The sequence below is a fragment of the Solanum dulcamara genome, chromosome 12 (genome assembly GCF_947179165.1).
Source record: "Solanum dulcamara chromosome 12, daSolDulc1.2, whole genome shotgun sequence".
Taxonomy (NCBI): Eukaryota; Viridiplantae; Streptophyta; class Magnoliopsida; order Solanales; family Solanaceae; genus Solanum; species Solanum dulcamara.
Window position 1 is genome coordinate 65,807,212 of NC_077248.1, and position 24,695 is coordinate 65,831,906.

Genomic DNA, 24,695 nt, shown 5'->3' on the forward strand with positions numbered 1-24,695 from the left:
TGTTGTTGAGGTTTTTATTCCAACTAGCAAGAAAAGGCCTCGTTTTGGTTTTATAGAATGAATGTGAAAAGCAGCAAGAAAATAGGATTTCATATTGAGCTCCAAATATACGCTATTGGGATGGGATGGCTCTTCTCCCTCTCCTTCTTCAAACTCCGATTCATATTTTTCATAGAGAAATCTCTGATCTCGACATTCAAGCACGAATCCCTTGAGCGCTTCGGCAAAATTTCATTTTTTTAATACTTTGCTGACCATTGTGTCGAAATCAACTTGTGCGCACCTCAACTAATTACACGGAATACCTACCATTTGCCACCAACAACAGATACTAGGTAACTCTATCCACCAAAGAACCGACGGAAAGAATGACCTAGTGTTTTTGTCTCAGCAACAGGCATCGTGTAACCTCATGACCCTCAACCACTTCATTGACCACTAGGCCACATCCTTGGATGCGGTATCCCGTAAAATTGATCGAGATGTGTGCAAGCCAACCTAGACACCATAGTTGTCAAAAGAAACAGCGCGACCATTGAACATGGATGATAGAGAATAACTAAAGCATAGGCATCCCCCAAGTATAATAACTTCCTCAACAGCACAGCTACTGATGAGGGCATCTCAATTTCATTCATATAATTTACAAGAAAGACAAATCACTAGGGTATCATCTGATTAACAATAATGTCTTCTTAGACAAACTAATTTACCTAGATAACTAACCAAAAGTTTTTTCCTCTATCGTCTAACAACCTTTACCATGAAAAAGATGACCTACTGGAAAGAGAGATCTTGAAAGCATGAACGGCTTCACTTTGCATTCTCAAAGTTCTTGAATGATAAGGAAATCAATATTCAACTCATGTCGCTAACGATTGTTGTCTCTTGCAGAACATCATCCTTCTGATGATTGTTTTCTTCATTTGCGACAATCATATCCTCAGGCAATGGCTCCTAGATGACATAAATTATGATGTTTCAGCTCAAAATTAATGAAATAGAATATATGAATTTGTTAGAAGTCTAAGAAAGTAAGAGGGAACTTGTAGCTAAATGACGATACAACTGGGACTGGGAGATTGCAAGAACCCAGGAAGTGACAATTCAGTGCTGAGAAGCACTTTTCTCTTTGGCACTGGATATATATAGGACAAGTTAATTACGTGAACTATGCTTTCATAATTCCGTGCAATCCTTTATTAATTTATATACCTTATCCGTTGTGCAAACAATGACTACAATTCCTTTTGGTAGAATGGGTAAAAGCGGGTGATGTGTGATTTATAACCATGTGAAGGTTTTACATCTTAATTTCTTTTGTTTGATCACTTTAGAATGACATTATAGATGAGAGCACTGAGTGGGTGCAACACATCACAGACGAGAGAAAATTGAAAGACTGCAAAAAGGCGGACGAACTTCTGACTACACTAAGTTAGATTCAATGGTTTAAACTTCCTATCCTTTGTCGACAGCTACTCAGGTTCAAGAAGCAACACTCTTCCTCACATCCGTACTCACGGTACACCTACCTCCACAATCCGGTCTAGGATTAACTCCTTTTTTGATGAGCTATCTATCATCTACAGATCTAACTTACATTTAGAAAAAGGCCTTATCCCGTGTGGACTGCTAACCAGGTCGGAGGACCAACCCTCATTCTCTCAGTCATGCTCAGCGGTTACCTACCTTTAAAAAGAAATTAGGATTGTCTCAATTTAGTGATGAGCTGTCTCTGATCTACAGATCTAACTTACATTTAGAAACTTTCTTTTTATTAGTTAAGAACATGTTTATCAAGTATTAAAAGATGGATATAGTGAGCTTCTGGAAGAGATACGAGAAAAGTGGCAGTTTCATCTCAGAAACACAACACAAATGAAGGCAACAAACCAGAAGCAGATCTTAACAAAACAAACTTTCTATGAAGAATGCTAGACCAAAAGCCTTACGGGACAATTGGATGCACCCTCTGCATTCTCTTTTGCTGTTTCAGGTATATCATTGCTAGCAACTTCCAAGCTTCTATTTGCATTGGCTTCACTCATGGAATTGTGCTAAAGACAAAATATAAGTCAGCTACCACTGACATTATCTCCTTCAATACTGTCTAATTTAAAAGATATCTGACCAAACATATAGAAGCTGCATAGAACTAACCTCTAACGTTGCACCATTTTCTTGCTGGTTTTCGTTACTGGAAGACTCTTTTTGCTGAGATAACTCATTGCTGCCAATATTTACAGTATCTGTGGTATTGCTTTGACCACTCAAACTGTTCTTACCATCATCACCCTCATTCCCCTGCAATATTTCAAAATGTTTACAGATTCAATTTATGAGGTAAGATAATAACTTGAACAGCCAGTATGCTTAAGATGGACGAATCAGTGCGAACCATAACGGTTTTGAGCTTATACTTTCATCGTTAATCACATTGGGAACTTGACCACTCTGATGTTAACTTGTTAACGTAAAACGGCACAACAAAAGAGATTTGTTGAAATTCTAGTTCTTTCTTCTCGCCTCCCCCCAAATAAATTCTCCATTGTCAATTTGGTGATGACTATCATTGAATCAATTAATCAACCTCTCTTCAACCCAAACTACTTGTGTCAACCATATGAGTTCTCTATATGTTCCACTCTATCGGGGACATTTTTCATTCCAGGAAGTATAGAGACAATATGGGGGTTCTCTAAACTAAATGTTCTCTACTCACACTTATCCCTACCAGAACTAATGTAACTATGACAACGACAATTATGCCTTAATCCCAGTTGGTGATGACTATGCCCTATTAAAACCAATGGAATAACAGTAATTAACCTGAGCCTTCACAATTTATCAGAAGATTCACCAAGCTTACGGCCTGCAGATAAAACAATGCATAGAAGCCTATTAATGTCCCATCCAAGAATTTCACAAATGACGTGACCATAAGCCTTATGTGACCCCCCCCCCTTTTGTTTGTGTTGACTATAGCAATTAAAAGCAGAACAAGCCCTCCACAAACCTACTACCGCTTCTTCCACCTTTTCTTACCCACCCCACAACACACAAGACAATTAAATTCCCCACTATCATGGTTCACATCCCAATACTATCACAACGCAGCATCCTCCGCAAATTTTCACAAAAAAAAATTATAATCTTGATATCCGCTCTTCCACCTCTGTGACATCATCATCATCATTTTTGGTATCATCATCATCCTCAGCATTGTTTGAGTACTCAAATATTCAGATACAGCCTTCAGAGCCTGTAGGTCTGGTTCACAACAAAAAGGGACAATGCAGTGGACAAATGTGATTGTGATTGTGATTTAGATTTGGGCTAAGATGCGCGGACTCTTCACTTTCGATGCCGCACCCGTGTCGGATTCTCCAAAAATACACTACTTTTGGAGAATCCGACACGCACCCATTGACATTTTTGAAGAGTCAGAGCAACATAGGATTTGGGGGCAGCATTAGATTTTTGGACAGCTAACAAGGTCCCAGAAGCAACCTTCTCTTTCACAACCATAATCATGGGCCACCTAACTCCACAATCTTATCTAGGAATTAAGACAGACTCCTTTTTCATGATTAGCTATCTATCATCTATAGGTCTAACTTATATTTAGAAAAGCCTAACCTATGTGGAGTTGTAGAATGCTAAACAGGTCAAAGGACCTACCCTCTTTCTCACAACCATACTCATAGGTAACCTACCTTCACAATCTTGTTTAGGATTGACTCCTTTTTGTGACAAGTAGTCTTTCATCCATAGATCTAACTTATATATATATATAGTCAACTACATTTTATAAAATATTAAACACTAGATATACAAGAGTTTCTGGAAGAACTGCTCACAATAAAGTGATAGTTCACAATTTTTTATTTTATTTTTTGACAAAAGTAACAAGTTTGTATATAGATCTTCAGCACTAAGGCTGGGATCCCAAGAATTTATATCAAAGAGCTACATACAACTGACTAGGCTCAGCAACCCGAAAAAGAAAACTTATCTCTAGGTCCTATTTCATCTTACAAGGATCCTAAGATGGCTACAATTGCTACAGGATCATCTATATACTCAGAACTACACCAATAGCGAAAAGTGATAATGCAGTTCAATTTAATCTTATGTAAAGGAATACTGATACTTTCTAAACATCTTGAATTTCTCTCCTTCCAAATGGTCCGTCATATCACTGCTGGGACAATTCTCCATTTGTTATTGTATGTGCTACCACCACCCTCATTGTTCCAGCTTACTAGAGCCTGACCTGCCCTTTTCAGGCATAGTCCACCTTATGCCTCTGAAACAAGGAAACAGGTTTCATAGCTGACTAACCACTTACAGTGTAAGAATATAAGATAGATTGTCTCTGTCTGTTGGTCACAAAAATAGCATCTTGGACATATTTGTATGCCCCTCTTCCTGAGGTTTTCTTGAGTTTGAGCAGCCTCTTTTCACTACCAGCCAAGTGAAGACTGCCACTTTGTAGGGAATTTTCACTTTCCATATAAGCTTCCAGGGTAAGAAACTGATTTGAGACCCCATCTCATTCAAATTCCTATAAGCAGAGCTGACTGTGAAAACAACTTTGCTATGGCATTTCCATCTGAGAGTATTTTCACCTTCTTTTGGTCCTGTATACTGATCTAAGGTTCCATAAAATTCAGCTAGTCTTTCCACCTCCCAATCTTGCATCAATCTTCTATATGTCAGGTTCCACCCTTGAGGAGTCCATACTTCTTGCAGAGTAGACTTTTGTTGCTGATTTAGTAGATAAATATCTGGAAAAAGTTGCTTGAGATTGCTACTTCCTATCCAATCATCTTCCCAGAACATGTTCCTTTCACTATTTACATTGAAGCTTGTTTTTTCAAAGAAAACATGCCCCAAGTTTCTGATTGACCTCCATTTCACTGTTTACATTGAAGCTTGTTTTTTCAAAGAAAACATGCCCCAAATTACTGATTGACCTACATACTAATACCATAAGCAGAAGTTACTTCTTTAATCTTCCAAAAATCTTCCTCATATTTTAGTTGAATCATCCTGACCCACAGTGTCTGCACTCTGCTCTTCTTTACGGAATCTCCACGGCCATTTCATAAGCAAGCTTTTGCTCTATTTTCTCAATTTTTTGATGCCTAGCCCCCCATGCTTCTTAGATAGGATTACAATCTTCCATTTAACTAAATAGAATCCTTTGTTCTCCTTATCTCCATTCCCACAAAAAATTCCTCATGGCATCAATTCTTTCTTCCACCTTGGCTGGAATGGGGAAAATTGATATCAGATAAGTTGGCAAGGCATCTAAGACTGAGTTAATCAAGACTAACTCCCTCCACTGGACAAATATTGTGCTTTCCATCTGGATAGTCTCTTCTCACATATATCCACTACTCCATTCCAAATCTCTTTAGATTTACTTTTCGCTCCCAGAAGCATCCCCAAATAGACAGTTGGCAATTGCCCTATCTCTCCTCCCGGGACTTCTATAAGTTGTTGGATTATGTTCACAAAATGTGACTTTTCCTCCAATTGATGTGGAGACCAGAAGTTGCTTCACAAAGAATGAAAATTACCCTCAAAATCTTCAGTTGTTTCTCCTCTGCATCACAGAAGATAAGAGTATCATCTGCATATTGTAAATATGTGAGCTTTCACTGTCCTCTGTCAGAAGGGAAGAAACCTTCAGGAGAACCATTTATCAATCCTGAAAGTCTAACAGTAGTTATGCAAAATCTCATTCACCTGATCCACTTCATTCCAAATCCCATCCTCTACATGATACCAAGCAAAAAGCTTCAGTTGTTATGATCATATGCTTTTTTTATATCCAATGTGCACATATCTCTTGGAATCTTGTCTTTTATTCTTGAATCTAGACACTCATAGCAATGAGAACTGCATCAGTGATTTGCCTACCTCTCAAGAAGGCCATTTGTTGTGTATCAACTAATTTATGCATCACTTTCTTCAATCTTTTTATGAGAATTTTGGATATCAGCTTGTAAACACTTCCTATTAAACTGATTGGTCTGAAATCTCTCAACTCCTTGGCACCATGCTTTTTTGGGATGAGAGCTATCTATGTTGCATTAAAACTCTTCTCAAAAATCCCCTGTGAATGAAAGTTCTGAATAGCTACCATCACATTCTCCTTCACAATCTCACAGCATTTTACAAAAATACCCATGGAATACCCATCTAAACCTGGTGCTTTGGCTATGGCACAAGTCTGAAGCCCAAACACGACTTGTTCCTCTTCAAAAGGTTTTTGCAATTCTTGTTGCTCTTCTGTATTGATAGAAGGGCACTGACTCATGTTGTAAGAGGGCCTTCAATTCTCACTATCACTATACAACTTCCTATAAAAGGACACAATCTCTCTTTTTATGTCTGCAGGCACCACCAATTTTTGTCCTACTACTACTAGTTTATCAATGTGATCTATCCTCTTGTGAGCATTTGCAATTTTCTAAAAACACTTAGAGCCTGTTTGGATTAAGTTATTTTTTAACTTTTGAAAGTGTTTGGCAAATCAAAAAGGTGCTTAAAATAAGTTAAAATTTACAAAAAGAAATCAAAACTTGGTCCCCCCCCCTACTTTTTTCTTTTTGGCTTAAAAGTTATTTATTTATGTTTGACCAATAATTTTACCTTTTTCTCCCTAATATTTTTTATAATTTCTATATTGTTTTCCTCCTACTTTTTTCTTTGCTATTTTTTTTCTTCTGTTTTTTCTTCTTCTTGCTCTTTCTTTCTTCCATTTTTTCCCTCTTTTTGCTCTTTCTTTTCTTCAGTGTTTTTTCCCTCTTTTTGCCCTTTCTTTTCTTCAGTTTTTTTCTCCTTCTTGCCAGTGTTATCAAAGGCGAAAAGCACAAAAAAGCTCCAAGGTCCATTGGGGATTTAAGCGCAGAGCGCAAATAAGTGTGGACTTTAATGAAAAAAGGCGCAAAGGGAGAAAAAGATACAAATATATATGTTTAGTCCAAGACCAATAATTATAAACATGAATGACAAATATATGACCAAAGAAATTGAAAAAAAGGTATGATAAATTGAAATATCAATTATTTAGTGTCACTTCTTCAAAAGAGGCTCATTGGCAAGGAAAAGTTTGTCTTAGAACCTTGATGAGCACACTGAACCGCACATAAAGCGAGGCGAAGCGCTAAACATGTTTTGAGCCTCGCTTTAGGGCTTAAGCATGCTTAAAGCGCGCCTTTGACAACACTCCTTCTTTAGTTTTTTCTTCTAAATTATCTTCTCCTTTTTTTTTCTTTATAAATTATTTGTGGTAAAGAAGAAATATAGTCATTATTATTTATAAATATGATTGAAAAAGCATCTCAGATATTTTGACCCAAAAAAAGTGCTTAACTGCACTTGTGTACCAAACACATCAATAATTTTTTTCAGTTTAAGTACTTTTATCCAAACACATAACTACCTATTTATTAAATAAATTTCAGCACTTTAAGTACTTTTTAAGAGTCACTTTTTTTAAGCCAATCCAAACGAGCTCTTAATGTTTTTTATCCCCTAATTTTATCCCCAATGTTCTTGATATTTGTCTCCAAGCTATCTCTTTTTTTTTTGCATAATCTTCAAAATCTTTGACCACATTTGCTTTCTGGACAGCTTTTTCTTCTGCTAAAGGTCTATTCTGCTGGATACTATCAAACTTAGTAATTCTGGTGAGCATTTCCCTCTTTCTTTCTTTCCAAATTCCCATATGTACTTGCACTCCGTTCTTTCAATTTGGACTTCAGAGCTTTTAGCTCCGAAGCTAAAATATAATCACACTTCAATTCAAATACAAAGGATGTCCGCCATTCTTTAATTCTTTCATTAAAACCATCAGTCTCCAGCCACCATCCTTCAAACTTAAACAGGATTTTGTGTGAACCCAACTGCCATTTGTTAGTGCAATTGGTGTGTGATCTGAACATACTCCGGGTAAAATCTCTTGCTTCACATTATTGAACCCCCCCCCTCCCCCCGCGCAATTTAGTAGAATATAGTATTATGTCAATTCTAGATGCATCTTCCCAGTTTGTTCCCCTGATCCAGGTGTATTCCCCTCCTTCCATTTGCAGATCAATCGATTCCATGTCCTCAATTACATCAGAGAACTCATTCATGTATACCAAGGTTCTAGAGAAGTTCTTTTTCTCTGAGGCATACCTGACAATGTTGAAATCACCTCCCAAAACCCAAGGGCCTATAATAAGCTCCTGACAGCCCCTATTTCCCACCAAACTTCTTGTCTTTCTAGATTGCAAGTTGGGGCATAAGTTCCTGTCATATGCCAAGAAAAATCATGTACTCTTGACTTGAAGCTACAAGTCAGAGTATACAATCCTATCTTGACTACTTCCCCATCCCAAATCTTGTTATCCAACATCATCAAAATACCTCCCCTGGTGCCACTAACCTCTAGCTGCCCATATTTAACTCCTCTGTTTCTCCATATTTGTTTTATTACTTCCCCATTGTTCCCTTCTAATTTGATTTCCTGCAAACATATAACATCTGCCATCTAATCTCGCAACAAGCTATTTATCACACTCCTCTTCTCCCTGCAATTTAATCCCCTCACGGTCCATGATATTATCTTCACATTCATCGTATATCTATAGAATTACCCCTCCCCCTTATTCTTGTACCTTTGCTTTGGAAATTCATATCAATTGTCAATCCATTTAACTCTTTCAGCCCTCTAATTCAGAAAGTTTCCCGTCTAGTTCTCTCCTACCTTGGTAATTGGGTGTCTTGTGCTGTCTATTTTCTTAGAGAGTGTCAAAGCTTCTTTTTGGCACACCTCGAATACTACCCCGAACTCTTTGCTCATCTTGATTATGTTTTGATGGACCCATATTGACGCATCCATCTCCCCATCACTTTCCTCTTCTACAGATAAGTAATTTAAAGGTTATGCTTCCTCAATGTTCCATCTCTCTTCCTCTATACAATTCCCAATTTGCATTTTGATTGGAAATTGTTGATATCTGACTGGGTTTTTCCTTCTTCTATATTAGTGACCGCATAGGCAAAAACCTCCCCCTCTTCTAGTCTTGTGAGTTTAGTTTGATAGTTTGGTTGATTCTCGTCAGCTACAACAACTTTTCTCTCTCTCTCCAATTAGTCGTCGAAGAAGACAGTGTCCGTAGAGTTTGCTTCTATCTCGACTAACAATGAATCGGCCTAAACAATCACCGCTTCATTAATTTTTTTGGATCCAAAGAGTTGGGCATCATTAAAGACTAGGCATGTACAAGCTTTCCTCTTTATGCTCTTTTCATTTATTATCCTGTGATTCGAGTTCCACCCACCAAAATTAAATAAAGGTCTTTCCCTTTCAGCACATGTCGCTGGGCCATGCCATCTATAAGGTTTAACGTCAGACCCACGCGGTCGACCAGCTCTTTGTCAGTTTTATACCTATTGTGCCTTCCCTTTTTCACCTCTTTTGTCCAACGATCTTTGCCCATCTTCCTCTCTACCTTGCCAGCCACCACCATCGTTTGAGCTTCAGACAGATCAAAATAAAGAAGGTTAGTCCTTTATCCACTGTTTTAACTTCTTTTGGGATGTTTCCTCCATCTCTTTTTATCTTTAATCTTGCACTCTTTAGGTGGTTTATGAGAGATGTATCTTCCTCTGTTTCTCGCCATCCTCCGCGATGGTCTCCTATGGCTTTAAACATCTTCTTCGTCCATAAATGGAGTGACAAACCCACTGCTCCTATCCATGTAGCGCTTTCACGTTTTGGGCGGCATCCAGTTGTTGGTGACCACCATTCAAGATGTAGCCTCAGCTTTTCCAAGTCCATTCCCCATGAATGACATGTTCCGCCATGTTTTTGTTTGGGGATTCAAACAAAAACGAGCAACCTCCCATTTCATAAATGTTGATCCCAAAGGACTTCTTCCATGTATTGATGGCCCATTTCCTGATGTCTGCAGGTGTGGGTTTCTCCTTCGGGTCTACTTTAAAACTCCCCAGAATACATCTTTCAAGAAGGCCCTTCTCCTGCTTTGTGTCTCCACCAAGGATGGAGATAGCTTCGTTATTGTGACTGATCACTGATTCGCTGCTTCCTTTGATTGCCAATTGCTGGTCCTGATTGAATCAGCATACATGATTTTTGGATCCGCCATTCTGGGACAGTTTGTACTAAATAGACCCTTTTGCTCTTTGATGAAATTTGCTATCTTTAATGCTATGTCCCCCCAACCCCTATTAAAGGCAAACTCTGGTATAATAAGACAGCTCTGGTTTCCCCCTGCACTGTTACAATGCTAATGAATCTGCTGAATTTGTTATGCTTTCTGGATCAAAAAGAATCCACAAACTGTTCATTTAGCTTCCATCTTCTCGTATGTGTACTGGAATCCCTTAAAGCTTCTCGTAGTACAAAAGCTATCCATTCCATAGTTTTCTTGTTGAAAGTAGTTCTGCGCGTCCAATTTCGACTTCTTTCCAACCATTCAAACCAAACTTCTGCCTTTGCTATGAGCCTCGTTATATCATATGATCTTAACCCTACCGCTAAATAGATTCTGTTTTCGCCCATGTCGTCAGAGAGTAAAAACAGAAGAGAATCGCCTTGTGAGAGCACCGGAGAGGGAGATCCACCCCCCCCCCGGGAAATGTGCCTGAGAGCTTTTGTTTTTTATCTTTGCTAAGGGAGTGGTAGTTCACAAATTATTAATCTCAGAAACACAAACTAAATAAGTAACCCAGAAGTAGGTTTTCATTGAACCAATTTTCAATGACCAAAAGTCTTACCAGACAATTGGATGCACCCTCTGTGTTCTCTTTTGATGTTTCAGGAATCCCATTGCTGACACTGGCTTCAATTAGGTAGTTGTGCTAAAGAAAGAATACAAGTCAGTTACCACTGACATAATCTCATCCAATACTTTATAAGACAAAGCATATAGAAACTGCATAAAACTAACCTCTAATGCTGTTGAGCCACCACCATTTTCTTGTTGGTTTTCATTACTAAAAGACTGTTTTTGCTGAGATAATTCATCAGTGCCGATATTTACAGCATCTGTCGCATTGCTTAGACCACTCAAACCATCTTTACCACCACCAACCTCATTCCCCGGCAATGTTTTATTGGATCCGTCATCAGAATTGGCCAAACTTGAAGTCAGAAGTTCGGAGCCTAATACCTGAAGATAGATCAAGTCAAACAGAATACTATTGATAGACCGAGTCAAACAGAATGCTATTTCTGTTTATGATTACTTGGTGTAAATACAAACAGTTGGACTTTTCTAGAATATTCAGACAATCATTTTTGTCTCTTCATTTTATGCAACAACTTATGGTTCTATCTCATGTACTTTCTAGGGCTTTCCCCTATTCTCTCTCAGTTTCCTGTTTGATTCTTGGTGTTCGCATATTTCAAAAAATTGACACATACAATTTATGGGACAGCAATATGTCACTTTTCTTGGCTAATCAATGCAAGCTAGAATGGTTGAGCTTAGACATTTATGGCTTAATCACGACCGAAACTTGACCACAGTGATATTAACTTATTTTTGGTAAAGGGGACAATAAACAAAATTTATCACAATTCTATTTCCTTGTTCTCGCTTCCCTTCCTGCCTCTTCCCTCCCCAAAAAGAACCACCAAGAAACTCTCTTTCTGAAAATGATCTCAACTCTCAACATTGTCAGCATCTAGACATCCAGGCAGAAAAATGATGAATTCTCAACTGACAAAACAAGCACTCAATCAATTGACCCAAACTAACTAGGTCGACAATATGAATTCTCTATGTTTTCCACTCTTTCGGAGAACATTTCACACTAATCTCTATAACACATAATGTAAACTATAACAACAGCGATAATGCCTTGATAAACCCAATGGAATGACAGCAAATTACCTGAGCCTCCACCTGTTTATCAGAAGATTCACTAGGCTTATCACCTGCAGATAAAACATTTGATGGGAGCCTATTAATGTCCCATCCAAGAATTTGACAAATGACCTGACCATAAGCCCTATGTGCCTTCCTCGTATTTGTGTTTGCTATAGTAATCGAATGCTGAACAAGAGCTACACAATCCTTAAACCTCTTCCTCCAACCTTTCTTACCAACCCCACAACACACAAGACAACTAAATTTCCCACCACTCTCACTGTTCTTCTCATAATACTCTCTCAACCCACCATCCTCCTCAAACAACTTTGCGAAAAAGTTCAAATTTTTCTCCCCTTTTTCCACTTCCATAACATCATCATCCTCAGAATCATCATCATCATCAATTGAGCACTTCAGATACTCCGATACCACCCTCAACGCCTGTTGATGGGCCCTGTTCGCCCCGATACTGGCCAATTCTTCAACAGTGGGCAAATGGGGTTGCGAATTTGGTTGTTTAGTAAAGCTGGGCCAGCCGGATTCCATCACCGGAGGCGATTCAATTGGACTTGGCCAAACCCATTCAATACCGGAATCTATTATAGCTTCCTTCATCCTTTTCGACTTCTGCTTATTTCGTTTCTTGAATTGGGTAGAACTGGAGGGTTGTAGACTCACCGGGGTTGCGGGGTGGAGATTGGGGTGGGGGTGGGGGTGGGGTTGGGGTTGGGGAGGACCTTGATGCCACAGAGAATGGAGGTAGTGAACTTCTTGTATTAATCTCTGCTCATCGTAACGATTCATCGGAAAACGTGACATTCTTGAACTATTGGGTCAAAAGGGTTTTGGGATGATACTGAAGAAATGCCGGAGAACCGCCGGAAAGTTGAGGGTTAGGCAGCAAAATCTCCGGTTCCGGTGAAGAAAAATGGATTCTTGAAAAGCTGAAACCGGGAACTGAATAGGGGATTTTAGGTTGTTAAATAAACAAAGTGTGGTTAAAGGAAAAAAGAGGTAAAAAGTTTAGGTCCAAATTTGAGCTTAATGTCACGAACTTAGACTTCAACTAAGATCTCCGTGCGACACTTGACAATTTACTCACGTAAGCCTTTAGAGCTTTTATGAAGAAGGCTTTTATATTGCTTTGGAAGAATGTTTGATTGCTAATGTCCCCTCTATTTATACTACTCCTAAGGGATCTAAGTGTAAATAAAATTTATTATACAAGTCCTTCCGTATTTATAAAGAAGTTCCTACTCTAGAACTCTCCACACACTCTAAAGAATTCCAAGTCTTTCAAAACTTCTCTACAAGTTTCTACAAGAATCTAGAGTCTTCCACTAACCTCTCCAAGACTCTAGGTTCTTCTACCTTCTTCAAGAATTCTCTAGGACATTCTAGAGCCTTCTATTAACCTCTCCAAGACTCTAGATCTTTCCTCCGTCTTCATGACCAAGTGGCGTGTCATGACACTCTCCCCCACCTGATATGGCGACGACCTCGGCGTACTGCTGCTACAAAAGCCTCCGGACTTAGTCTTGAAACTGCCACAAGTCTTCATGCCATTCTTATGTGGCCTCTTCCAGAGATTGTCCCTTCTAGTGGACGAGGAAAATGGCAGTGGCTTGTTGTCCCTATTCCTGCTTGGTTCAGTCAACACTGGCCTCCGTTCTTTTTGGCACTTTAGAGGCAAGTGTCTTGGCAACTTTTTCGGCATCACGCCCTTCTTCATGCAAGGTGGCAATGCCTCTCTAGCACCATTGTCTTCACTCAAACTCGCAATGGTGTCTATGAACGTCGGTACTCCCTCCTCTAGGCCCTTCTCAAGCTCCATGGTCGAAAGTTGGGTTGGTCCTTCCGTCTTCGGCACCTTGACTAGGGGCACCATACATGATCCCTTTTGCTCCATAACCACGAGTTGTTGGAGGTAGGGGTCGATCAATGTATGGCATCGCTGGAAGAACTCCTGCCCAAGGATGATATCAAAGATATCTAAGGGAGCGACGGTAAAGTTGGTCTTACCTTGCCACTTGCCCAATGTGATGTCTACTCTTTGAGCGACTCCGCACACCGGTGTAAGGGGTGCATTAACCGTCCTGAGGCGGGCGTCACTTAGACTGTAACTTAGCCCCAACTTCATAGTTGCTGACTTGGTCATTATGTTGGCCTCTGCACCTATGTCAACTATTGCACGAGCGGGTCGTCCATTGATCATGATGTCTACATATTGTGCGTCGTACTCTTTCGGCTTTTCTGATTGCTTTGCGATAGCTCCGTATAGTCCAATCAGGCTCAATTGTGTTGTGTCTGAACCTTGCTCTTGCCTTTGTGCATCTTTCCCCTTCCATTCCCATAGGATGGCACCAAGGTTCTTCAGTTCAGGACACCTTGCATAGCCATGCGGCCCTCCGCATATGTAGCATCCATTCCCCTTCGTATTCTGTGTCTTTCTGTCGGCATCGCCTCGTCGTCCAATCTTCTTACCATCGAACTTATGGTTGTTATGGTTTTTGGGATGAGGTTGTTTCTCTTCACAATCTCCCCCACCTTGGTCATGACTACCTCTCGTCTCGTCTCCTCTTCTTCGGTCATGTTTGTCATGCCTGAAGTCTGTCAAAGCTTCGGCTTGTGTGATGGCCTCATCGATGGTGCTGACTTGGCGACGCTCCAACTCCGTCTTGGCCCAACTCTGTAGTCCATCCATGAAGTGGAAGAGCATGTCTTCATCCGTGAGGTTGGGAATCTGAAGTGTGAGAGTAGTGAACTCCTTCACATAGGCTCGTATGCTACCCGTTTGCTTCAATTCCCGAAACTTGCGTTTGGCCTCATAGATGACATTGTTGGGGAAGAAAGACTTCTTGAACTCGTTTCAGAACCGCTCCCAGGTGTTGATTGTGCATAGACCCTTCCCGATCTCAGACTCCTTGCGCTTCCACCATAACATGGCCATCTCCGAGAGGTATAGCACGGCTGTGTTGATCCTCATCTCATCATTCTCCACTTTGTTACACTTGAAGTAATTCTTCAAGTGCCAAAGGAAGTTCTTCACCTCTTGTGCATCACGGGCACCTTTGAACATTGGTGGCTTGGGAGCCTCAATCTTGGCCTCCCGATCCGCACTGGACATCATGCATCTCCCAGCATCTATGTCTCCTTTGAGTACTGCCATCTCGGCCTTCATGGTCTCCATCGTGCTTAGCGCGTCCATGAGCCGACATTCCAAGGAAGTGATCACCTCTTTCATCTCGTACTCGACAGCCTTGCGCACCTCCAACTCCTTCTAGATGTTGTTGTTCTCCTCAAGGGTGAACTCCTCTAGAGACTTGAACTTGCCGTCGACCTTGTTCAAGCGTTTGCCTAATATCTCCACAGCTTGCCGGACAGCATCCACCCTTGCAATCCACTCCATGCCGGGCGTGACGTCCACGGGCTCCTCACCTCGCTCATCGTCACTAACCTTAGTGACCGAGGGTGAGTAGGATGTTAGGGCCTCGCTTGGTGTAGGCTCAAGCGGTACCTCCTCACTTCTCTTAGAGTTCTTCTTTCCCTTGCGATGCTTCCTCCCAACATCTTGCTTGACGTTGGTGGCGGTAGTGGCGTTGATGTCTCCCTAACTTGCCATATCCCTTAGTAGAACCTAGCTCTGATACCACGTTGTCATGGACTTAGACTTCAACTAAGACCTCCGTGCGGCACTTGACAACTTACTCACGAATCTTTCACGATCTTGCAAGCTCAAGTAAGACTTTACGACTAGATCGCTAAGGGAATGCTAGATTGTAAGAAAGACAGGAGAGCTTTTATGAAGAAGGCTTTTATATTGCTTTGGAAGAATGCTTGATTGCTTGACGATCTTCTACAAATGAATGCCCCCTCTATTTATACTACTCCTAAGGGGTCTAAGTGTAAATAAAATTTACTATACAAGTCCTTCCGTATTTACAAAGAAGTCCTTACTCTAGAACTCTCCACACACTCTAGAGAATTTCAAGTCTTTCAAGACTTCTCTACAAGTTTCTACAAGAATCTAGAGTCTTCCACTAACCTCTCTAAGACTCTAGGTTCTTCTACCTTCTTCAAGAATTCTATTGGACATTCTAGAGCCTTCTATTAACCTCTCCAAGACTCTAGATCTTTCCCCCGTCTTCATGATCAAGTGGCGGGTCATGACATTAAACTCTATAAAATAGTTCAAATTTACTCTTTATTAATAATTATGGTTAAATAAACTTCTATCGTTACGAGATTGGTCTACATGTACTCTTAGGGGTCCTATGATAGCTGGTCAGAATTATGCAAATAGTAGTTATGTCAATATTATTAGTTATGTAATTATTAGTATGCGGGTACTAATTATTGTATCTTCTGTTTCGCATATGATAATACACTAATTTTCTCATAATTTATACGTGTATTAATTGTGCGAATTTTTAAATTACAACTCAAACGTTATATTAACTTTACACATGAATAACGTATTTTCTAACCAGCTACCAACGTTGAATAACTTATATAGAAATTAATATATAAATAAGTCACTTCTTTATTAGCTACCAAATGGCCTCTAGTGTATTGGTCCAAGGATAAGGAATAGTAATTTTTTTGATAGTCTGATATGCGGCATTAGATGAGATATACAACACCAATAAGATAGACAGTGAAATTCTACTAGGTGAATCTAGAGAGGGTAAAGTGTACGCAAACTTTACCACTATCCTAAAGAGATAGAGAGACTGTTTTCGAAAGACCCTCAGCTCAAATGCATCAAACTCAAGTACAATAAGAAGAAGAAAACAAGGAAAAAAGCATAACATTTAATAAGAAAAACGAATCTACAAGAAGGACAGTAACAACAACAAATTAAAATAATTGAGAATCAAAACATAATAAACAACAGATGGCAAGAACTACTAGGATATAACTAGTACTACGCACCAACCTTCGCAAGGCAAGACAACACTCTTCCCTACTAACCTTCTAGCTTAATACACGACCTTCACTCATTTCTATCTAGAGTCATGTCCTCGATAATATAAAGTTGTGTCATATCCTAGCTAACAACCTTTCACCAATACTTTTTCGACCTAGCTATACGCCTTCGTGTACTCCCTACAACTAGCCTTCTGTACCCCCTTGCTAAGGTGTCGGCGCACCTCCTTTTCACATGTCCAAAATATCTCGATCTATCTTGTCCTCCACAGAGATTACTCCCACCTTCTTCCGGATAAATTCATTCCTAACTTTGTCACTCCTCAAATGTCTACACACCCATCTCAACATCCTTATCTTCTCAACATGCATCTTTTGAAAATGTGAGTTCTTGATTGGCTAAGATTCCACCACATACAACAAAAAAGATCTAACCACCACTCTGTAAAACTTACTTATAAATTTAGGTGGTACTTTCTTATTACACAAAACTTAAAGGGCAAGCCTTCGTTTCATCTTTATTATTCCAATACAATGTGTGACATCATCGTTAATAATCTCTAACTATTTAAAATTACAGACCCAAAATATTTAAAACTTTTTCTCTTGAAAATAATTTGCGTGCAAGCCTTATTATTTCACTTTATTCCATCAAATTTGATATTATTTTATCCCACCTTCAAAATAAAATAATTATTTCAAATTATAGCCCCCTCAAGCTAAGAAGCTAGTCCGTATTAGACAAAGCACATCAGAAAACTTCATTGTCATAATAATTTTTTCTTCACTCTATATCTACAGTATATTAGCCAGCTGATGATGCTCAAAGCTCATCATCAATGGCTGCCTCCTCTTCCATTTACTTAGTTTATTTCTTGCTACCCTTATTTTCCACAGCTACCCTCCACAGTACTTCTTCTTCTCCTCTTTATAGACCCCAATTCCTCACTCAGCAAGAATCTTTACCCAATAATGCCACTCCCACAGCTTTTTTTGAAGTCACAAAACCTATAAAACTACCCAAAACCAAACCTTGTTCACACCTGATTCTTGAACATGATTTTGGGTTCACTTATGGAAAACCCCCAATTCTTGCAAATTACACACCCCCTTTAAATTGCCCATCTCAGAATTTTTCCAAGATTGTGCTGGAATGGAGAGCAACTTGTAAAGGTAGGCAGTTTGATAGAATTTTTGGTGTTTGGGTTAGTGGGGTTGAGATTTTTAGAAGTTGCACTGCTGAACCAACTAAAAATGGGATATTTTGGACTGTCAAGAAGGACATTACTAGGTATTCTTCTTTGCTTATGAAAAATCAAATCTTTTCTGTTTATTTAGGGAATATTGTTGATAGTACATATACTGGTGTGTACCATGTGAAAATTTTTGTTCATTTTTATCCTGCTGAAGTGAAAATGGGTGATTTTGATTCTGGGGCTGATTTGATTATCCCCATTTCAAGAAATCTGCAGTTGAATGATGGGTTGTGGTTTGAGATTGAAAATTCAACAGATGTACAGTCAAAAGATTTCAAGATTCCCCAAAATGTGTATAGGGCAGTATTGGAAGTTTATGTTTCATTTCATGAGAATGATGAGTCTTGGTATGCAAATCCACCTAATGAGTATGTAAGCTCGAATAATCTTACTATCGCGGGGAATGGAGCTTTTAGGGAGGTGGTTGTTAGTTTAGATGAAATGGTAGTTGGTGTAGTTTGGCCTTTTACTGTTATATATACCGGGGGTGCTAATCCCCTTTTTTGGAGACCGATTAGTGGAATTGGCTCGTTCGATCTTCCTTCTTATGACATTGAAATTACCCCGTTGTTAGGAAAGATTTTAGATGGAAGTAGTCATAAGATTTCATTCAGAGTCGCGGATGCTCTGAACGTGTGGTATGTTGATGCAAATTTGCATCTTTGGTTGGACGGAAGAAGTATGAAAACGAAAGGGAAGTTGTTGAAATACAGTTGCTCGCCCCTTTCTTTATCGGTGCTGACCAATTTTACAGGTTTTGATGGATCCTTTATCACGAATGCTAGTCGGTCCATCACATTGACTGGAATGGTAAAGTCGCCTTATGGAACAATCACTACTAAGTCATCTCAAAGTTTAAGTTATAGCAACTATATGGTAATGGGAAATGAAGGGAACTTGCAAATAGTGGATCAGATAATCGAATTCAATGATACTGTTTATTCCACGACGCTATCTTCTTCTGTTCACTCGCTTGAGTCCTTCAAAACGTATCTGTTCCAGTGGTATTCAGAAAATGTAGATCAAGGAAACCAAAGCTATGCCTCAATATCAAACTTGACATTGGGATTAGAGGACAAGAGGGTAAAGACTTCCGAGTATGGATCCTCAGTCAGCTCTGTTAAAAATTTGCAAAAAGCGCAGGGCTATATGCTTGTAAAAGGCCAGTTAGTAGTCAAAGGACTTGGGAGTACCCGACAAGTATATAAATATAACAAAGATTCATGTTGCTACTCCAGGAACATAAGCAGCTCAAATTACACGATACTTTATGATAAGGTAAGCAATAGCTGCAGCGATTGTACCTGGTCTAATTGGCCTTTGAGGATTGGCAAAAGGCGATCTCTTCCTGGTTGAAGGGTCTTTTTTGCAATTTCATATTGACATTTCCGAATTCCACTGTCTTTCACTCATTTGCTGCTGGAGCTACTCTATGTGGTCGAAGTAGGCAACTGTGTCGTGGTCTTCATATTATGATGCAAATGCACCACTGCAGTGCCTTTTGTATTCTTGGACTTGTTAACTTTGTAACTTTGTTAATATATGCTGTTTTGCTAAATAAATTGTCTCTGAAATTTCACTTCGCCTAATTATCTTTTGTTGTGTGTCTTTCTTCAAACACGAGGAAATTCCGTATCTTTGTCAAAGTTTACTGGCCTACCATCCTCGAGAACTTGTTAGATCCATTCTTTCTTGATGGCTTCTCTTTCCTCCTGTTTCATTCTTTACTGCCACTCTATTGGTTTTGGTAGGGGGGAGGGGGGAGATTTGTATAAAGTGCAACTTCGTAGACGTTTCTTTCTAATATAGCTACATGTTCATGAGAAGAACTTTGTTCAGCTTTCAATGACTTGGTCATTTCCAGCATAGTTGCGTTAGAAGTTTGGTATTTGAGAAAGTATACTATGCTTCTCTTCCTATTATCTCAAACGCGAAATGTTTCTGGCTGAAGAAGCAATAAAAGCTATATTTTGGAACTTTATCTTCTCTTTAGCTCGATGATATATTCCTGTCAAGGTAGAGATAAGGTTTGCTAACACTCTAGTACCCTCCCCAGACCCTACTTGTGAGACTATACTAGGTATGTTCTTCTTGTTATTGTTAGCTCGAAATGATATTCTAAGGTATTGTCTTATGAACTTGATAAATCTTGATCTATGGGAGCAAGTATGATCTTATTGATCTGCAATCCTATGTTCCAAAGTGAAAGATCAGTTTTATTTATCCTGGATCAACTTTGATTCAGATATAGAGCCCGTTTGGATGGGCTTAAAAAAATAACTTTTATGTATGAAGTGCTTTTAGAACTTTAAAGTGCTGAAAGTTATTTTTATAAATAAGCAGTTGAGTGTTTGGATAAAAGTGCTTAAATGAGGAAAATTATGTGAATTTTAGGGTTAAAAGAATAAAAAGGGTAGTTTGGGAATTTAGTTAAAATATAAGGGATATAAAAGTAATTTCCATGGTCAAAGAAAATGACTTTAAGCACTTAGAAAAAAAAAGTTAGGAATCCTAACTTTTCATTTTTGACTGACTTTAAGAACTTTCTGGCTTAAAGTTAACATTAGGCAAACACGTCCAAAAGCTGAAAAGGGGCTTCAAGTTGGTTTTGACCAACTTAAAGCCAATCCAAACGGGCTCATAGTCTAAATTCATAGAGTTTGAAAGTAGTACCGGGATTTCGTTACTTGATATTCTGATTACTTATGTCCTTCGATTTCTGTTATTGCATGTTGTTTCTTGTACTTCGTTATATTATTTTATTGTAGTATTGTTCTGTTACTATCTGTTGTTTTTATTATTATCTGTTGTTTCTTGTACTTTCATCTCTTTTTTTTCTAGCCTGTTTTCTTTTCTTGAGCCGGTGTTATATTGGAAACAACCTGTCTACCTTTGAGGTAGGAATAAAGTCGGCCTGCAATCTACCCTCTCTAAACCTCACTTTATGAGACTACAATGGATATGTTTTTGTTGTTGTATACTGTGATTACTTCTGTTGTTATTATATGTCATTGCACTTTGATCATGACTCAATCTCAATTTAGTTAAGGCCGACTATCTGAATCTACTGATGTCTATTCAGCTCTGTTAAAATTCGAATTTACTATTAGATGATTCATTATAGTTAGATTATCTCAATGTTGGTTGTCAACTTATCACAATCCCCCACTTTTATTTGAATTTAGGACTAGTTATGTTTTATGTTTGAATGATCTAATTTGTAACTAGGAAAAACTAAGGACACCAAGGCGACGCTGTATCCAAAGATTAAATTTGAGACTTTTAATTAAGGATCGAGGAATATTTACTACTCTACCATAATTTTTCTTTCTCTATTTTTTTAAAACCAATTTTTGTCTTGATTAATATAAAATATATTTTATTTATCTTAGCTTATTCGATATTATTTCTATTTGTGAAATTAATAATATTTTAACTAAAAAAAGTCCACATATGCCCTTGAACTATTGGAAATCAATCACTTTTATCATTTGTTATACTTTTGATCTACTCATATATTCATGCCATTAGTAAATAATCTTGTAGGATCGACAAAGCTCCAAATTAAAATGCATAAACTTCACACGTCTAAATTTTTCTAAAAACGGATGTCAAAATTGAACACTAATTTATAACTATAATTTAAAATAGAAAAAATGATTTGATATACCTTGAATTGTATCATTTTGAGTAGATATATTTTTCGTTATAAAAGTGACTCATATATATCTTCAGTATTATACAAATGGCTCAAATATACCTTTTTTGTCTAGCGGAAGTGAAAAAAAATATATTTTTGATTTATTTTTAAATTTTTTTATTTTAAAAAATAATCCATATAGGTATATTTGATCCTTCTCACACATATTGTTTTTGACTTATTTGATTCAACGGCTAGTTTGAATTAATTATTTTGATGGTCAAATTTACTTTTCGCTCATTTTCTTGTAAAGTTTATCATAGATGCCCCAATATTTTTTTTACAGATACAAAAAAAATTGTAAAATTTATCATAGATGCCCCAATTTTTTTTTACAGATACAAAAAATTAAATTATAATATAGCCGCAAAAAAATTATTTTATTTTTTTTTTTACTTTTTCCTCCTTTACCGATCAAAATTTTTTTCTTTCTCATATTTTCACACTAAAGAATGAAAGAAAAAAAATAAAATAAGAATAAAAAATGTAAATAATGATAAGCAAATAGATCTGTAAGGGAGATGTTTAAAATTCAAATTAGTCATTAAATCAAAGAAGTTAAAAAAATAATTCATGTGTGAGAAAGATCAAATATACCCGTGAACTTTGCTAGAAGGGTCATATATACCCCTATAAGAATTTTTTTATAATTAAAAATTAAAAAATAAATTTTCAAATAAAAATTTTCACTTCCGTTAAATGAAAGTTGTGTTTCATACACGTCAACCAGAAAGATGATTTTTAAGGATTGCATCTATCATCTAGTTCGGATTAAAGATTCCAATTCTGAAACTCCAACCCTTTAGTTAGTTTTAGTAGTGCATGAATTTCTATAAGTGTTTTCCGAAGATCTTCTAGGAATTCCTCTTGAAAGAGAAATTGACTTTGGAATATACTTTCTTTCAGATACCAGTCTATATCCATTTCTCCTTACATAATGGCTCCAACTGAGCTTAAGGAGTTGAAAGATCAGTTAATGGACCTTCTCGATAAAGATTTCATCAGACCCAACATTTCTCCATGGGGTGCTCCAATTCTCTTCACGCATAAAAATGATAGTTCTCTCAGAATGTGCATCAATTAACGTCAGCTGAACACGATCACAATCAAGAATACGTATCTCATCCCTAGGATTGATGACTTGTTCTACCAACTTCAGGATGCTAGCTTCTTTTCTAAAATAGACCTCAGATTCGATTATCATCACTTAGAAGTCAGAGAATGTGACATTCCAAAGATAGCCTAGGACTCAATATGGTCACTATAAATTTGTGGTTATGTCTTTTGGACTAACAAATGTTGTACCTTTATGGACTTGATGGATATGGTATTCAAACGGAATCCAATTATCATGGTAGAAGCTAAAGAATTTCTGATGCTACCTACTATAATATGTTATGCTCTACTTTTCTAACTGTTGTTATTTTTCTCCATATATGAGAATCTCAATATACTAAAGCCATGATTGGATGCAGCTTCTTACAGTACTTATTTCATATGAAGGTGCCTCAAATAGAAGAAGTTTGAGTGTTGAAATTCTACTAAAGTTTAGCAAATAAATTCTTAGATACATCTTGTAAGGATCTAAACTCAACACCTCCTTCATCCTTAGGATAACACATCTTCTCCCAGGTCACCTAATGTTTATTCTTAGCACCAATTGTGTTATTGATACGGGTTCAATCTAGGAAAACAAGAATAAATGTGAAATTGAAAGACAACAAAGTAAAGATAGATAGATAGATAGATAGATAGATAGATAGATAGATAGACACAAAGCTTAACCAAAGCTCTCAAACTCACACAAGGAGTATTGTTCATCAATAGTCAAAACAATCTACATAAAAGTGAAGACAAGGCTAGCTATTTATAGTGTTTAACTAGTTATTACACAAATGGCCAATAAGTGACCCATAAAGTATTACAAAAATAGCCATTTCTGATCGTCATGACCTGTGACATTTGGTGCGACGGTCCATCACACCTCTGACGCCTCGTCAGACCCACCGCCACACTGAAACAGTGACGAATTTCCTAGTCACTTTCTGACGCCCCATCTGATGGTCCGTCAGTCTTCTGGCAGTTAGTGAGTTCCTCCGTCACCTCGAGGCAGTGGTTGTTTTCAAAACCACTTAGTGATGCTTGACCTGACGGTTTGTTGGACCTTTGCTAGTGCAAGTGATGGTCGTCACTTGGAGGGATTGTGTCCTCCTTCCTTGCTTCACCCTCCAACTTCACCAACATAATGTAGAACCCTTTGAACTGTCCCGAGATGTGCTTAACTACTTCCATCTTTGAGAATAAACCTTGAAGGTCTTGCAACTCACGTGCTTGACTTCTTGTGAATGGTTTAGAGGCGATTCAGTTCGCACCAGTTATTCTAAAAGAACTAGGCAAAAATTTTATGCAACTGATCTATCACGTAAGTTGGTAGGTTCATTGCTGACAACATGTACACCTAATAGAAGTGATTAAATTGCTAATGTATGATCATTGACAGAAACAAAATTTTCACTAAGTTCATTTCAAAATATGAAAAAGTAAATATATAAATTAGTCAAGAGGAATTTAACATCTATAATAGATAGGGGCGGAACTAAGTGGAAGTTCGGACGAACCAAGTAACTTTTCCATAGATCCTAAGAATTTCTGTCAGAAGCTGATTTCAAGGTTTGAACCCGTGACCTCCTGATCATATAACAATAACTTTATCGGTTACTCCAACGTCCTTCTTGTATTCAGTGATAAAAAAGGGATCATAAAAAATGCTTTTCCACACTAAAATTATGAATTCAAACCCGATTATCAAAAATTTCTCTTTAACGACGGAAAACGATACCTCACCATGTAAACAAGATGTTCACCATTGCACTTATAGCCATTTATTTTCTTTTTTTGCTCCCT

General features: G+C 38.1%; 2 protein-coding genes across 3 annotated transcripts; one reads left to right on the forward strand and one right to left on the reverse strand.

Annotated features, from left to right (window-relative positions):
• Positions 1-542: 542 nt before the first annotated feature.
• On the reverse strand, positions 543-12,886 carry LOC129877308 (uncharacterized). 2 transcript variants are annotated; one of them, XM_055952792.1, is made up of 6 exons: positions 11,928-12,884; positions 10,980-11,201; positions 10,807-10,890; positions 2,164-2,307; positions 1,956-2,060; positions 543-957 (listed from the first exon to the last, which is right to left on the reverse strand). In XM_055952792.1, the coding sequence occupies exons 1-6, from the start codon at positions 12,723-12,725 to the stop codon at positions 859-861; spliced, it is 1,452 nt and encodes a 483-aa protein (XP_055808767.1). In that variant the 5' UTR covers positions 12,726-12,884; the 3' UTR covers positions 543-858. The 2 variants fall into 2 exon arrangements, with proteins under 2 accessions (XP_055808767.1, XP_055808768.1); XM_055952793.1 differs by lacking the exon at positions 1,956-2,060 and having other exon boundaries at positions 11,928-12,886.
• A 4,680-nt stretch (positions 12,887-17,566) lies between these two features.
• On the forward strand, positions 17,567-19,680 carry LOC129877523 (peptide-N4-(N-acetyl-beta-glucosaminyl)asparagine amidase A-like). The gene has a single exon (XM_055953037.1). It carries the CDS (start codon positions 17,675-17,677, stop codon positions 19,445-19,447), a length of 1,773 nt encoding a protein of 590 aa, XP_055809012.1. The 5' UTR covers positions 17,567-17,674; the 3' UTR covers positions 19,448-19,680.
• Positions 19,681-24,695: the final 5,015 nt, after the last annotated feature.